Genomic DNA, 15,199 nt, shown 5'->3' with positions numbered 1-15,199 from the left:
GAGAACACACAGAAACATTCTCGGCTTCCGCGGAAGCATACAGTGCAAGCTGCGGATTTCCGCGCTCAAACACACATCAAACTGACAAGATCATTCACTGTCTATAGCCAGTCTAAATCATAACTCCACATACAATAGAAGTTATCTAAGACAGCCACATATTGTCAAGAAGAAAAATGGCTGTCTTAGACAGGTGGACGTCTTACAGTGTCAATATAAAGTTTTTTAAAAGCTCAAGGGGGGGAAATGGGAAGTGGCTGTTTGTACAGGGGACTGTCTTGGCTTATACAGGTGGCTGTTAGAGCAGGTTCGACTATATATCTTTCACCAGGTGTCAAATCTAAAACAAAAACTGGGGCATTTATACCTCTGAAGACCCCGGGTAAGGCAGACGCGGTCTTGTCACCAGAGGCCTCCTCTTCTGCCTCCTCATGGCCGAGTACACAAAGCACAATGTCAAGGACAGCTGCAGCTACGTCAGAGCTCACAGCCGGGGCATTGAGGAGAGCAAACATGCAGGAGAATGGGCTAGGTCCGGAAGCAGTGACGACGGCCCCCGTGGTGATCTCTGATGTAAAGTCCGACCCTTTGACATGTCCGAGGAGAGGAACCAGTCTGAAGAGTAAAAACGTGTGTGGAGTGAGAGAGAGAGAGAGAGAGAGAGAGAGAGAGAGAGAGAGAGAGAGAGAGAGAGAGAGAGAGAGAGACACTCATTAACTTACACAATAACGATCATTTGGAGCAAAGCAAAAGTATGGACAGAAACAACAAAGAAAACAAGAAAAAAACAACAACTTTGTTTTAGAAAGTGCTTTATGGCACTTGCAACACAATTAGGTCCTCCCATGAGGGCCAAAGATTAGAGAAGTTACAAGAGAGTAAGTAACAAGCACAAAAAAAGAGGAGAGATTGGGATGATATATAATTGATAGGAAAGAAGGAGGCAAACCACATCAGGACACCCATCAACCACCAAAAAGAAATGAAAAAGAAAGAGTGAGTAGTTAGAATCACAGTTGAAGAGTGGGCACGTCAATGAAATAATGCTTCTTGCAAGTGGTAAAATTTGGCAGATAAAACAGGTACGAAGGAAACGAAAGACCCAGAAGAGGGATATAAATGGACAACTCCAGTAAACTGGACAAGAGGAAAACATTTTCTGTACACAACTTTATCAGGATAAATCATTCCTTCAATGAAAACAAGTCCTTGCATTTCAAATGAGGTTGAGTTCAGGGATGCTGTAGGAATTTTGAGAAAACAACTGAGTATTTACAAAAGTTGCATTTGCAAACTAAAAGACAGTCAATAGACACAACTAATATGAGCATGGGTCTCAACTCAGAATTTTAAAAAAGGAGGAACTTTCTGGGTGATCGCTGCAGAAGCCCATTTTCGCGAAACACCCATTATTATTATACTGTTGAACGCTAGAATGCTGAAATAAAAACCATCAATTTATCAAAGCAAGGTTATTTCACACCAATTTGAGGGTATGGGAGATAATTTCTAGTAAGAGTCACGTACCAATTGTTTACAATCTTGATTACGTAAAGAAAATGGTGGCGCCTGGGGTCTTGTGCGACTTATTTATAATTTTCCCTTCATCATATTTGCCTGTATATATAAACTATATAAAAATGAATCTTGTTTTGAGCCTAGAACCAGAATATCGGCTGTCATGATTCATATCACAGGCCTATATATATATTACTGATTTGAAAGCGATACATTTTGTCTTCGGGCAGAGAGAGAAAGAGAGAGAGGAGGAGGAGGGAGAAAGAAAGAGAGAGAGAGAGAGAGAGAGAGAGAGAGAGAGAGAGAGAACGAGAAAGAAGAGAGAGAGAGGGGAGAGAGAGAGAGAGAGAAAGAGAGAGAGAGAGAGAAAGAAGAGAGAGAGACAGAGAGAGAGAGAGAGGGGAGGAGAAGGGGGGGGGGGAGAAAGAAAGAAAGAGAGAACGAGAAAGAAAAGAGAGAGAGAGAGAAAGAGAGTAAGACAAAAATTAATGCTCAAACTCAAAGTAGAGTACAATAGCCCAAGTAGACCTATTCAGTGTGAGAGGAGTAAAAACTGTGGAAGGGTAAAATGCAGTGATACTGAAAATCTGTGAACTTTGAACAGAAAGCTAAAATATCTATATATAGAGATCTAATTTACTGTCACCAATCCATTGAAGCGCGAACACCTAGGCTCGTAAGTTCCATAACACGCTTACAAGTTATGACGGTTTTCGATTTCACACAAGGCCTGCACCAACGCACACTTTACTTTGCAGAGAGCTGTAGTAGTAATCAAAATTCTAAACATTAAACATTTGTTTCCAGTTGGTTTTTTTTGTCCTCTGGTGTTGCGACCAAATGCTGAAAATAAGTGTGTCTTTAAAAAAAATCAAGAAAATAGCCCCCCCCCCCCCCACCCCCCCAGAAAAACAGCAACCCTGTGAATTATTCAAGGGGCAGGACAAGGAACTCACAATACAACATCTTAGATCAGCAGACCTTGACAGTCAGCGAGAACAAACAAAACAATCCCCATCAGGGGTCTCCAAGGTCACCCAGCATAACACTGAGGTGGAAAAAAAAACAGAGGAAATTTACGTTTAAGTTTGTTTTCAGATAGTTTAGACATCAGAGGTCAAACTCCAGAGGAAATGCAGCGCTAAAATTATTACCAGATGGTTTAGACATCAGAGGTCAAATTCTAACAGGAAGAGATCATCAACTTTACCTGTTGCTTCGACTCCAGAACACAAAAAGTTTCAACAGCGGTGTCGGGTGATGGACTCCCTCCAGCACCAGTTTCTCAGCCTGCAAAAGAAAACATTCAGTTTTTGAGTTTTAGTCAACATTTTACAGCACTTGCAACATAATACAGTCAAATAAGTGCTGAAGATTAGAGGTGTTACAAGACAGTAGACAGTAACAAACACAAAAAAGGAGGATAGACAAGGACGATAAATGTTTGAGGAGCAAGCCACACCAGAGTGCCAATCAATCACAAACTAAGAATACATTATTCATGATAAAAATTACTGAAATAAAATACAAAACAACCCGAGTTTGTACAGATCCTTGAGGAGTCAATATTTCAAGAAATTTGGCATCAAAAGGCAATTATTACACAATCCAAACAGATGTTTCAAATCATGTTCATATCATGTTAATAGAACAGACACTAATACCAATACATACTTCAGATTTGTTTGAATAATCTAACGATGTCAACAATGCCACCGAACACTTATCATTTCCATACCCTGAAGCACTTTTGTTCTCCCGGGGATGTAGGGAAAATTTACTAGTTGTGTACTTAAACTAAAACCAAAGGCCCTAGATTTTTTTTCTCTCAAATAACCTGTGCTGAGCAAGCATTTAAACAGCCCCCCTCCCCCTCCTCCCAAACTACATACACAAAAACATGTGCCTCTCACCGTACCTCCATCACGACGCACACACACAAAAATAGTACAAAGTGCAACCCCCCCCCCCACGAACAAGAAGACAACAGAAAATAGTGAAAAGAGTGCCCCCCCCCCCTCCCACACACACACAAGAGCCATCACTTACAGCTGGCCACACCACAGCCTGGAACAGGGCATCCAACTCTTGGGCTGTGAAGTCCAGGTCCTCATAGTATTCCAGGAACTAGACACAGACAAAGAGATAAAACATTAGACGTTGGTCAGTGTCTCTTGTCTTCTCATATCAGCAGTAACAAGTCAGCAACACCAATCCATTTTATAATTTATTCCTGAATTTGAGTGGAAAGAATAAGAGAAACAGACAGAAACGTCATCAGGGAAGAAAAGAAGTAGGTCCTACCGGTGGTATCTGCAACCACCCGCCAATCCAATATATAAGGAAAAAAACAAACAAACAAAAAAAAAATGATGTAAACAAATTCTCAGGATTTCTTCTTCGTACAGTTGCATCAAATCACACACAAATCAAAACAAAAAGCTGTTGAAAGCACATCACACTCATTGTTCCTTGATCCACCAAAAACTTTCCAAAACATTCAAAAACACTCGAACAGTACCTCAGTGATCCTGAGGACAACAGTGTGCCTGAGTGACTTGAGCAGGTTGATCGCTCCCTTGACCACCTGCGTCCGCATGTCCAGCACTGAGCTCAGTAGAGCAGCCAGGCCCAGCAACATGTGCAGGAGTGGGTGAGTAAAGCCCTCCAGGTGATGTCCCTGTTTCTGCAGCACTGTGTGGACGGTGTTCAGCACACTGAGGAGAAAAAAACATTATTGAAGAGTGCAGAGGAAAAAATGGCACGTCGCAACTTTCCATTTTTGCAGGCTGGAATAGGAGGGGGGGAGAATTCATTCAAGAGTACAGAGGAAAAAATGGCATAGGTGGTTTAAACTCACTCAATCCCAGGAGTTTCTCCCGAAATTGTACCCAGAAACCTGTCATTTTGGCACTTATGTAAAGGCCCACTAGTAACCATAAATATAATTCAATTGCTTTGACATTTGGCAAAAAGTACAACCTAAACTGGGTCTTTAGAAATACCAAATTTGAAATATGTAGCTTTAGCAGTTTTGCTATGGGGTGTAGTACAAATATGGCATTTTGGGGGCTTATAATTTTTTTAAAGGCCGAATGAGCAAGAGCAAGCCTACATTGATATTCAAATATGCTTGTGAGTGTCTAAATCTATATTTTGTCATGTATAATAAAGACTGTTGAGTACTTTCGAGAATATAAAAAAAATGTATGTATGAGAAAGGCAGAGAGAATGGATTGTGAGACATACTTAGCTGATCAATGTGAACAAAAGTGCTGAAAGTGCCTTTATAAAAACCGCGATTTCTCGATTCCAGCACCCCTCTAGGCAGAATTGGCCAGGGAAATAATAAATTGATCTTATATAAAACTTGGGGCTGTTTTCCGAAACTAAATAACAAGTAAATCAAACAAAACTATAGAACTGAGTTATCTCGGTCGTGGGAATGAACACAGCCCATGAGCTGACTGAGATATCTCGGTCACGGGATTGAGTGAGCGAACACTATCTCAATTGAAAACAGTCCAAATGACAAAAGGCCACACATTTGTAACAGTTGTACAGGGAAAGGGCAATACAGGGACAGAAACAATAAAGGAAAAAAAAAAAAGCATTCAACTCTATTTCTGTGACCAGTGTCATTTTTGCCCAGTCATCTTTAACTCTTTTGGTGCTGAGGTGTTTCCATGTGTGTTTGTACATACACAATAAAATGTTACCCCATGAAAGATTTAAACAAAGTCATGATGCCATTCTCACTACTACTGGTAACCCTGAATGAAGAAACAGAATCCATATAACAGCCAGTACATCACTGTGGCAGATGAGATTTAAAGAGACCAAGTTCTGTGACAGATATGATTAGGAAAAGAATGTGAACTGCGCATTGTCAACGAGAATGTGAAAATTTCTGTTGGATATGTCCAAGTTTCAGCAAGAACACAATTGATTTCAAAAGAAAAGGAAGGGAAGGGACCACAGGCAGGAAGAAACAATGACTGGATATTGTGAGTAAAAGACCGAGGAGTGATTGAAAGAGAGGAGTCTTGAAATCAAAGATTCCACTGAAAATAATCAGCACTGGAACAAAATGTAATGAAAATCAAAGCTACATGAAATAAAAATTACCCTTTGATTTTCTTGAGTGGAATCATTTTCTTGAGGTCTGTATTTTCCATTGTAGTTTTGACCATGGTCACAGGGTCATCTATGTCAAAAAGGAACAAAATATATCATATAAATCTAACATGAAAACAAATGAACAGTGGGGAACACAAAATGCATAAATGAAATGCCCCCCCCCCCCCCCAATCCTTCTTCAATTGATTTTTTAAACAAATGTTATCAGGGTTTAAAGTCTGCATCTTTGAAAAAAGCATTAACCTTGAGCTGAATGTGCAAATTTAAAAGTTTTTTTTTTGGTTAAAGTAGCTGCATTAAAACTGAACTTCGGTGTTTTAAAAAAAGAGCTAGAAATAAGTGTTCTGGAAAAGGCTTTCACATGTCTCAGGATAAAATCACATTTCGGGTACAAGGTGTTTAGTTACAAGGTCTGTCTTTTGTTTAAGTAAGAGTTTTACAGCACTTACACGCAACACAATAAGGTCATATAATTGCCGAAGATTAAAGGTGTTTACAAGAGAGTAGCAAACACAAAAAAAGAAGGAGAGATAATAATAACAGATGTTTGATAGGAAAGAGAAAATGAACCACACTAGAGCACCCACCGACCAGCCACTCACGAGGTCTTTCCCACACGACTCCAAACAATACTTTTGAGTTCACAGTTGTCTTACCTGTGACAAAATGCATGCAGGGCTGGAAGAGCAGAGTGAGGAAATATCGGAGCTCATCCGGCTTGCAGCCACTCAGGAAGCCAAACACAATGGACTTGCGCACTCGACTGCGCGATGTTCCGGCTGTGTCGTTGCCAGCTTTACCGTGCATCTTGCCATACAGAATTCTGCGATAGAAAAACTAGGTGTAAATAAAATTCCCGAACCAGGCCTAAATTGTCCAATGTCACAAAACTCAACTTATACCCTGCTTTGCTTTCAAATTATATTAAATTTCATTTCTGCCAGATTAGAGCTATTGTTGCAACAGTGAGTAGATGTAAAAGCAGGCAGTTATTTTAAAATTTAGTTAGAGTAAGATTTTTACAGCACGTGCACCACAAACAGGTCATATCAGTGACAAAAATTAGGTGTTACTTAAGAGAAATATTTAAAAAATAAATAATAATATGATAGGGGAGATAAGGACAATAGATGTTTGAAAGGCAAGAAGAGGTAAACCACATCAGAGCACCTACCAACCACTCACAGGCAGAGTTCTTTTTTATTTTCGGTAAGTGTTTTATGGCTCTCACAATAGCATAAGTTCATATGAGCGCTCCGGCACACCTAATATTTTCAGTTGGTAGGAAATTTTGAATTTTGCCCGGGTGGTGGCCGAAGCCTACTCTTATCGATTTTGGACCACCAAGAGATCTTTGACGTGCGCAACTTGCACAGGGGACCTCCGAGATTTTCCCCCCTTGTGCAAATGGGCAAGGTGTAGATCTTTCCTACCAGAAGATCAGGGGTGTGGCTGAATTACAGCAGTAAGAAGGAGCCAAGGAGAAGCAATGGAAAGGCTGCAGAAAGAGTCAGGAGCCCAGAGGAGGGGGCAAAGGAGGTGAGGGGGAGGGGGCAGAAAGAGGAGACGAAAGCAGAAGACAGAATATTGCCAGAGAGAAGGAAAGGAGGTGAAAGGAGGCAATTTAAGAGAAGAAAATGTTTCTGTTGCTACCCAGATTCGAACCCGGGACCTTTGAGAGGCGAACACCTTAATCTCTAGGCCACGAGAGCCCCCCAGGCAGAGTTCTGTCACTAGAGACGGTAGAACGTATGTCAAATTGAGCTCTGCTGTATGATCTGTGGGAATGACGAATGACCAAAAAAAAAATCCCTTCTACTGATAAGAACAATTAACACGTATCTGTGGATAATAACTAAACTCTTCAGTGTTGCATGCGGATGATGTGAGTTCCATTCCTGAGCGGGGAGGCCATTTTACTGAGTATCACCAATAAGTCTGATAGGATGTCACATCCCTCTCAGTCCAAGTTGGCCAGATCTAGGCTGATGGGGACAATAAATGATAAAAATACAATCACATTTCCACATGTAGAAAAATGGACGCACATATGACAAACCTGCGATGAAATAATGAAGAAAGGGCACAATTAATCAATTATTTTATACTTCAAACCATTCGATATACACAGAATTAAAAATTAGATGTAACCAGTGCTCCCTCAGTCACATATTCCTTTGTCAATTCAGAGATAATGTAATTTACAAACCTCATGAGGACTGGGAGCAGCCCGTCTCTGTCACCGTCTTTGACCTCTGAGTTCTCCTCATCGACCCGGAACAAAATAATCTCGCTCTTGAACGTTTTGTCGTCCAGCAAGCGGTTGAAATTCTCTCTGTGAGACAAAAAGGGATTTTTTAAAAAGACAGAACATTTGTGTTTTTAAAGTTTTAGTAGAGGTTTTACGGCGCTCGCAACTGCATAAGGTTATATGAGCGCCAAGGGGTGAAGGTTAAAAGAGAAGTCCTTACAGGGAATCAGACTTACTCCGCTAACCTCTCTAGCTTCAACAACACAAAGTCTGCTTCGACTATCAAGGTACTCCGGAAAAAGCGGGTCACAAGAGAGCGACAAACATACAAAAGAAGTAGAGGGAAATTGACCATAGTAAGGATGAGGAAAGAAAAAGCAAGTTCCCTGTTGCAATTCCGGCACAGTTATGAGTATGACATCGACGAATCAGCCCATTTACAATTTTACTGTGCAACAGAACATGGTAATGTCTCCCCTTTGAGAATGGCCTAAAGACACTTCAGTCAGTAGCACCGCCCTTAGTAAAACTGGTCTTTGATGTATTAATCTTCACTTCATAGAAAAGCACTTCCAAAAGGAAATTTCAAACAGAATAATCCCTGCTTCACATGAAGCACTGCACTATGGAGACATTATCTCTCTCTGATGGCAGTATCTGCTGATATTTGGCAACCACAGGTTTGATGTCTTTAGTTTTAGTAGCGGTTTTACAGCGCTCGCAACTACATAAGGTCATATGAGCGCCAGAAGATTAGAGGTGTAACAAAAGTGTAACAAACATAAAAAAGAAGAAGGGGAGATAAGGACAATAGATGTTTCATAGGAAAGGAGAAACAAACCACACCAGAGCACCCACCAACCACCCACGTTTGATGTCTGGAACACCAATGTGTTTGACACATACAAGAAGAGTAGATGTCAGTTGTCCCAGGAAAAAAAACACCTTCCACCTAGAAGCTTTCACACAGATCAGAGTGGACTGCAAAAATAATGGCGGAGGCAGCGTCATCTCCTACATCAAGAATGTCCCAATTTTTTTCTCCACATGTCTACAATGCTTCCTCCAGCAAAACTGAAATGATGATATTCAAAGTAAAGATCAGAAAAGGTCAGAACCCGCAGATTCCAGTGGAGCATAAAGTGGCGACCTGCCCTCTTCCTGTCTGCCTTAGAACAGCTATCCTCAATGACTTTCAACGAACAGTCCCACATTTGGGACACATTCCATCCCCTGACGCACAAAGGGAGGAATTGGTGAACGGGCTCTATTTAGCCAACTCCAAAATTTTCTGAAACCAGGGGGGGGGGGGGGGGGGGGGGGGAGGAGGAATGTTGTCAAATAAATGATCTCAACAAAGGATGTAAAAAATCTAAAAATTCTTTCAACATGACATTTGAGTTAAAGTGGTTTTTGAAATATTAATTAAGGTTTCCTGAGAGATGTCCAATCCATGCCCGCCACCACTGATACATATCAATTGCTCATAGTAAGACTCCACTAAACGCCATTTTGACAAGTAACGCGTGACTGAGTCTTACTCTGAGCAGTTAATATGTATGCAATTCCCAGCAGCTTACCTTATTAGCAGCTTACCTGTAGGGCAATATGTGAGGTGACTTGTAGGTGACCAAACACTCAAAAGCAGCCTTCTGGATTGAGCTGTTTCTGTTCTTTAGCAACTGAAATAAAACACAAGACAGAAAGAAAATTAGAGATGACAAAACTAAGACAGATATTGTTTACTTCCCATTTCAACACCACTTTAGATTCAAACAGTCAGCTTTCTTAGTACATCCTATTTCTGCCCTTGGACTTAATCATTCCTTTTTATCCTTTAAACAGTCTTTATTTCAAAATCTGAATCAGAACACCATTTCTTTCACAAACAGTAAGCAAAAGGGAAAAAGAGTAACATTAGACAAGGGTACAAGCACAAAACAGTAAAAAGCCTTAATCCACAAATCAAAAAACCAAAATCTACAGGCCATTTAACCCCATGGTTACCGCATAGTACAGAGATGCCAACCACAGAAAACCGAAATGAGTATTGGGAAATATGAAAATGAAAATGTGTATTTTCAGGGGAAAAAATGTATTCTCCACGACCGACCAACCAACTAGTAAAATGTTCAGGGTGTCCAGCAATATTTCCTGAAAAATTTTTTTAAGCTCCCCAGCTCGAAAAAGGGAGCACACACACGTACAATAAACATGTATCCGGTCAACAACATGTCAGTGTTCAGTGTCGCACTGGGGTCTTGTTTGACTTAAGTATTTCAGTCTGTTATAATATTTTCCTCTCATTATTATAATAAAAAAATTAATCCTGTTTTGAGCGTGCGGAAGGGCCTAGAACAAGAATTTCAACTATCAAGAACCAGTCTGGGTGTCATGATTCATATTATGAACTGACAGACTAAAATTATTGCTCAAACTCGGAGAAGAGCAATAGCTTGAATGGCTCAAGTAAACCCATGCAGTGAGAGAGTTGTAACTGTCGGAGGGCGAGATGCAGTGACACTGAAAATCTGCCCGTCTTGAACAGAAAACTACAACATACACTGTAGGTATTATTTACTGTCACCCATCCAATGACACGCAAACATTTTATTTCAATTACACAGACTTGCAAAGTATGAAGGGTCCCTATTCCACACACGGCCTGCACCAACGCGCGCTTTGCAGAAAGCTCTAATCAAAATTCTGAAGTTTGCCTCCAAGTTTGTGTCCTCTGGTTTTGCCTTCACGAGGTGCATTAAAAATTTTTTAAAAAATCAAAAATCCCCTCCCCTATTCCGTAGTCCTATACTTGGCAACGCCGTTACTCCCACCAAACACGGTCTTTGCTCACACGATGCCGCATTTATTTGTGACGCGAATGCGCGCAGGTTCATTGACCGGTCACGATGGCGAGCCCGACAATCTAAAAATCAGACGACACTTGTATTTTCTTTTCTTTTTTTCCTTCAAGTGACAGTACAGAGACGAGTTCGAGAAATTTTATTTGCACGGCAACACAACGTTTACACTGCACAACCTGCATGTCACAAATAAGTTACGTTATCAGTCTACCGCTGACAAACTTCTCGGTGGTAACGAAAGCGAAAGTAGATCTTGATTTTCCCGATCAAGCCTCGGTGTCACATACACTTCCATCTGCCGACATAGCCGCCTGTTCGCGTGAAAGTGAAACGTACTCTTGGAGGAGGAAACGCTAAACGAATATAATATTACAATCGCGACCGGCAAAAATGAACTTACTGACCTTATCAGACTTGGTTTTCAAATATTCAGGTTCCGCAATACTGATACTATTTTGACAAAAGAGGGGACTTGAGATAATTAGGTTACTCGCCCAAACCGGATCTCGTATTTTTCGCATTCCAGGAAACATATTTTTTCATGAAAAGTCGTATTCGCGTACTTTCGGCAAAAAATCGTACTAATTACGTAAAATCGTACTGGTTGGCATCTCTGCATAGTATGTCACTGGGTTTTGAGAGTATTCACCATAAATCAGATGAATCAGCCATAGTCAGTGTCACAAATCCAGCTTAACTAATTTATTGAAAATTCTTCAAAAAGACCAAACCAAAAGTTAAACATATAAAGCAGAGCTTTGTTGTGACGTTTTTTCATATTTACTTGATATGCAGAGCTATCTGCCGTTTCTGAGTATTGCTTTGTGTTTGATCTAAACATAATGCATTAAGTTTGCCAAGTAATGCCAAAAGATATAACCCACAAATCAGGTCTAACTAAGCAAAAAGATGTAGCCCATCACCAGTGAAATAAGAAATATAAGTTCCAGCACTAAGGTATAGCTTTGTACCTGATGGAAAGTGTCCTGGACTTCAGGCTTATTGAACATGGATCTCTGCTTTTTGAACAGGGCAAACAGATCTAGGTGGACTAGAAGACTCCTGCAGGGGGGGGGGGGGGGGAGGAGAAGGGAAAGAAGAGATTTTTCAAGATGATTTTATCGGTCTTTGGCACATACATCCACATATCATAACATATGACTGCAAATATGTAAATTGGGGCAGCACATCAGATAAACAAATAAGATGAGTGAGAAGATACTGTTGAAGGAAAATAAATTTACAGATACAATGACATATATTCATACAAAGGGTATGTAAGTACATACATACATACAAAAGAGGACGAGATAAAACAATGAAAAGTTTTGTGGCGAAATAGGTTACCTCCAGCATTTGAAGTTTCGATTTTTTCCTCTTTAGATAACAAATGGGATTTTTAATCTTTATTTTTATTGCTTTGAAAATTGTGTATAAAACATTCTGTAACCAAAGATTTTATGCTGCTATGATTAATCAGTTGTTATTTTAAAAAAATAGCAATACAGATCATAAAACAAAAAGTCAGCTTTTTGAAAGACTTGTTTTCCACTTTGGATGTAATGTACATTGTCACAAAGGCCTTCAAGCGCACAAACACCATATCTTCATTATTTCACGTCCCAGCACCACTTGTATCATGAACATTTCTCCTGTTACGATAATTTATCTAAACTCCTTATCTCCGGCAAGCCCTCCAAGCTGCTTGCAGTCTGTACTGGTGATGTGCTGTCAATAGCTCGGTCAAATTCCTTTCTGATGATGGCATCATATTTATTCTCGGCAATTGCCAAAATTAAGTCGCTCTTACTGGGAGTTCTTTCATAAGATGTAGAACTATCAAAAAAGGTCATTTATTTTGATTTAATGTCATGTCCAGTTAAGTGGCATAATATATGTCACTTTCAGGTTCCGTACCAAAAAAGGGTTCCAGCATAGTGAGGTAACCCCCACCGGAGATAAAGATTTGAAACATGACATTGAGATAATTAGTTTGCATTGACACAACAACTCTCATGTGGGGAAGAGTATGACAGACAGGTAGACAGACAGACAGAAACAGCAGATGGAAATAAAAAGAAGTAGGCCCTACTAGTGGTGCTCTCCAACACCCACAGTTCATCTCGAAAAACAGCAAACAAAAAAAAAAAATAATTGCAGAAAAACTTTGTAAACAATATCTAGACAAGCCAGTGTTGGCCCAAACCTTACTCTCTCAGAGGAAAACGGCTACCTGATTACTTTGCCCTAAAATGAAAATAAACATGCACAGCATTTAACTTTAGGGACCCCAGACTGAACATCTAAATATATTATAAAACCATGAATACACCCTGATAAATCCTGGTTTATTTTGCTTGAATGAACTTCAGCCATTCAAAAAGCATGGAAGTTGAATTTAAGTAGGATAAACAATTTATGAAGAGAGAGGAACAATTTGAATTTTTCATTTATGGAACGAAACAGATTTGTAAAAAGACAATGAACTTCGATGCCCAAAAAATCAATTTAACCATTCCCGTTCCAAAGTCAGAAATAGAAACAAATGTCTTCATTAACCAAAAAGAGTTGAGATATAAGGAAGCAAACAGACCTCCCAAAGCCTTTTTTTCAAGTTGCCTTAAAACAAAAATTTATGGAAGAAAAACAAAAACTATCTGCTGTGAAGACAAAATAAAAAATCTCACAGTGTGGTTGGTTTCTTCCTCTTCCCAGTTGTTTTGTTTCCTTGGTCATTCACATCCTCATCTTCTTCTTCCATCTCTTCATCCACTGCAGCGCTCTCCACTTCGACACCGTTGTCGTCAGACCCTTCGTGGTTCTCTGCCGTCTCTGCAGGACTGTCAGACAGAATGTTCTGGTACATCTGAGACTCTCCGTCAGCACAGTGAAACTCATTCCTGGAGAAAACAGAAGACATACACAAAAACAGTCAATGACATCTTAATTATTTATTCATTTTCTTTTTTTGGTTGCATTTGTAAAATTTACAATATTTAATGCCCCCTTGACTATACTATATGCCAGTCAAGAGGTGGGGTGATTCCATCCTGCCTGTCAGGGACATCCTCAGCTAAATGGAATACAACATCCCAGCAGAAAGAGATACTAACCCCCCCAAAAAAACAACAACAACAAACAAAAACAAAAAAACAACTTCCCCACATGGGATTCAAATCCATGTTTTCTTTGTGACATGGCAAGGAGCTCAACTTTTACACCGCAAATGACAGTCCCATGTTCTGCTTGTACAAAAGCAGAATGTTTTAGGAGTTTGAAGAGAAATGTCCCTCTACAAGCAGTGTAAGTTCTTTCAAAAAGTTCCTGAACAGCGCAGGAGGACTAGTAAGTAACATCTCATGTATGTCTAACATTGTATCGCAAGTCTGCCTACAGTGATGATAAGGTTGGTATTTTTTAAAAATTCTTCTTCTTTTTGCACAAGCAAAAGTTGGACAGTAATTATTTTTCTCTTGTTAAGAAAATCTTGAGTGTGAAACTGATATACAGTACAAAACTACCCACCTGAGAAATGTGAGGTACAGAGTACAGAGCTCATCAGACCTCAACACACATTTGTCAGGAAACTTTTTCATACAACGCCACAGTTGAACCCGAAAGTTTATAAAGTCTGGTTTCCGGGCGTCGGTCAAAACAGCTGACAGGTGGTCATCAAACAGACTCAACAAAGGCCCCTTATTTCTTTCTTGATCACTCTCAGAAGTAGGGGCGTCCAGAAGCAATTCCTTCTCTGAAAAAGTAATACAATTTTGCTTATTCAGAGAGAAATACAACTCCCACTATAAGCCTTTATTTTTTTAACATAAAAGTTTAACACTTTTAGTACCTTCGGCGACTTGGAGTCGCCAGTCCTTTGTATGCGCTCATTACCGCTGGCGACTTTAGTCTCTGCTCTCGCTCGACCATGCACACTAAACATAATTAAACAACGAACAGAGTCATCTCACTGAGTTAAATACCAAAAGACATCACTCTGTATGATAGCTGAATTGTTGATGAACCTCAGTGAATTTTTAAAATGTTTTTCTTGGGTTGCAAACGTTTTTTTTTTAACTTAAAAAATTCTAACATGGCTTCAGCATTCTAAACTGAACTCGTACTAATGAGCCTTCGGCAAGTTAAGAGTTAAATAAATATTGACATAAAAATAAATAAAGATTCAGCTTATGCCAAGCTACGCTGATCACTCTCTGAGTCTGAAGACTTGAAGAAAATGTTTGAGGGCAGAAAGAATGAACAATACAAGAGGTTTCGGGACAAAATGCGATACGTCAAAAAATAGAAAAACCTAAACAAGCTTATAATTATTTAACTGACCATTTGTATGCTACTGGAGAAAAGAAAAACAGAATCATAATAGTAAACAATTATAGGTTCTAGCACGTTTTGCGACCAAACATTTTAA

The 15,199-nt window shown here is 39.8% G+C and overlaps 1 protein-coding gene across 2 annotated transcripts in view; it reads right to left on the bottom strand.

The window, feature by feature from the left end:
• The window catches only part of LOC101845890 (small subunit processome component 20 homolog), a 78,946-nt gene that overhangs the window by 39,538 nt on the left and 24,209 nt on the right, over positions 1-15,199 (bottom strand). For both annotated transcript variants that reach the window (XM_013080023.1, XM_005089305.2), the window contains exons 21-31: positions 14,299-14,524; positions 13,461-13,673; positions 11,745-11,835; positions 9,506-9,591; positions 7,868-7,993; positions 6,315-6,481; positions 5,647-5,725; positions 4,040-4,235; positions 3,568-3,645; positions 2,729-2,808; positions 368-615 (exon numbers count right to left, since the gene is read on the bottom strand). In XM_013080023.1, coding sequence (XP_012935477.1) covers positions 368-615; positions 2,729-2,808; positions 3,568-3,645; positions 4,040-4,235; positions 5,647-5,725; positions 6,315-6,481; positions 7,868-7,993; positions 9,506-9,591; positions 11,745-11,835; positions 13,461-13,673; positions 14,299-14,524 — 1,590 coding nt within the window. The remainder of the gene's footprint in view (positions 1-367; positions 616-2,728; positions 2,809-3,567; positions 3,646-4,039; positions 4,236-5,646; positions 5,726-6,314; positions 6,482-7,867; positions 7,994-9,505; positions 9,592-11,744; positions 11,836-13,460; positions 13,674-14,298; positions 14,525-15,199) is intronic.

The sequence above is a fragment of the Aplysia californica genome, unplaced genomic scaffold (genome assembly GCF_000002075.1).
Source record: "Aplysia californica isolate F4 #8 unplaced genomic scaffold, AplCal3.0 scaffold00004, whole genome shotgun sequence".
In the NCBI taxonomy this organism is placed as follows: Eukaryota; Metazoa; Mollusca; class Gastropoda; order Aplysiida; family Aplysiidae; genus Aplysia; species Aplysia californica.
The sequence above is the reverse complement of the archived record's forward strand: the minus strand, read 5'-3'. Positions and strand labels throughout refer to the sequence as shown.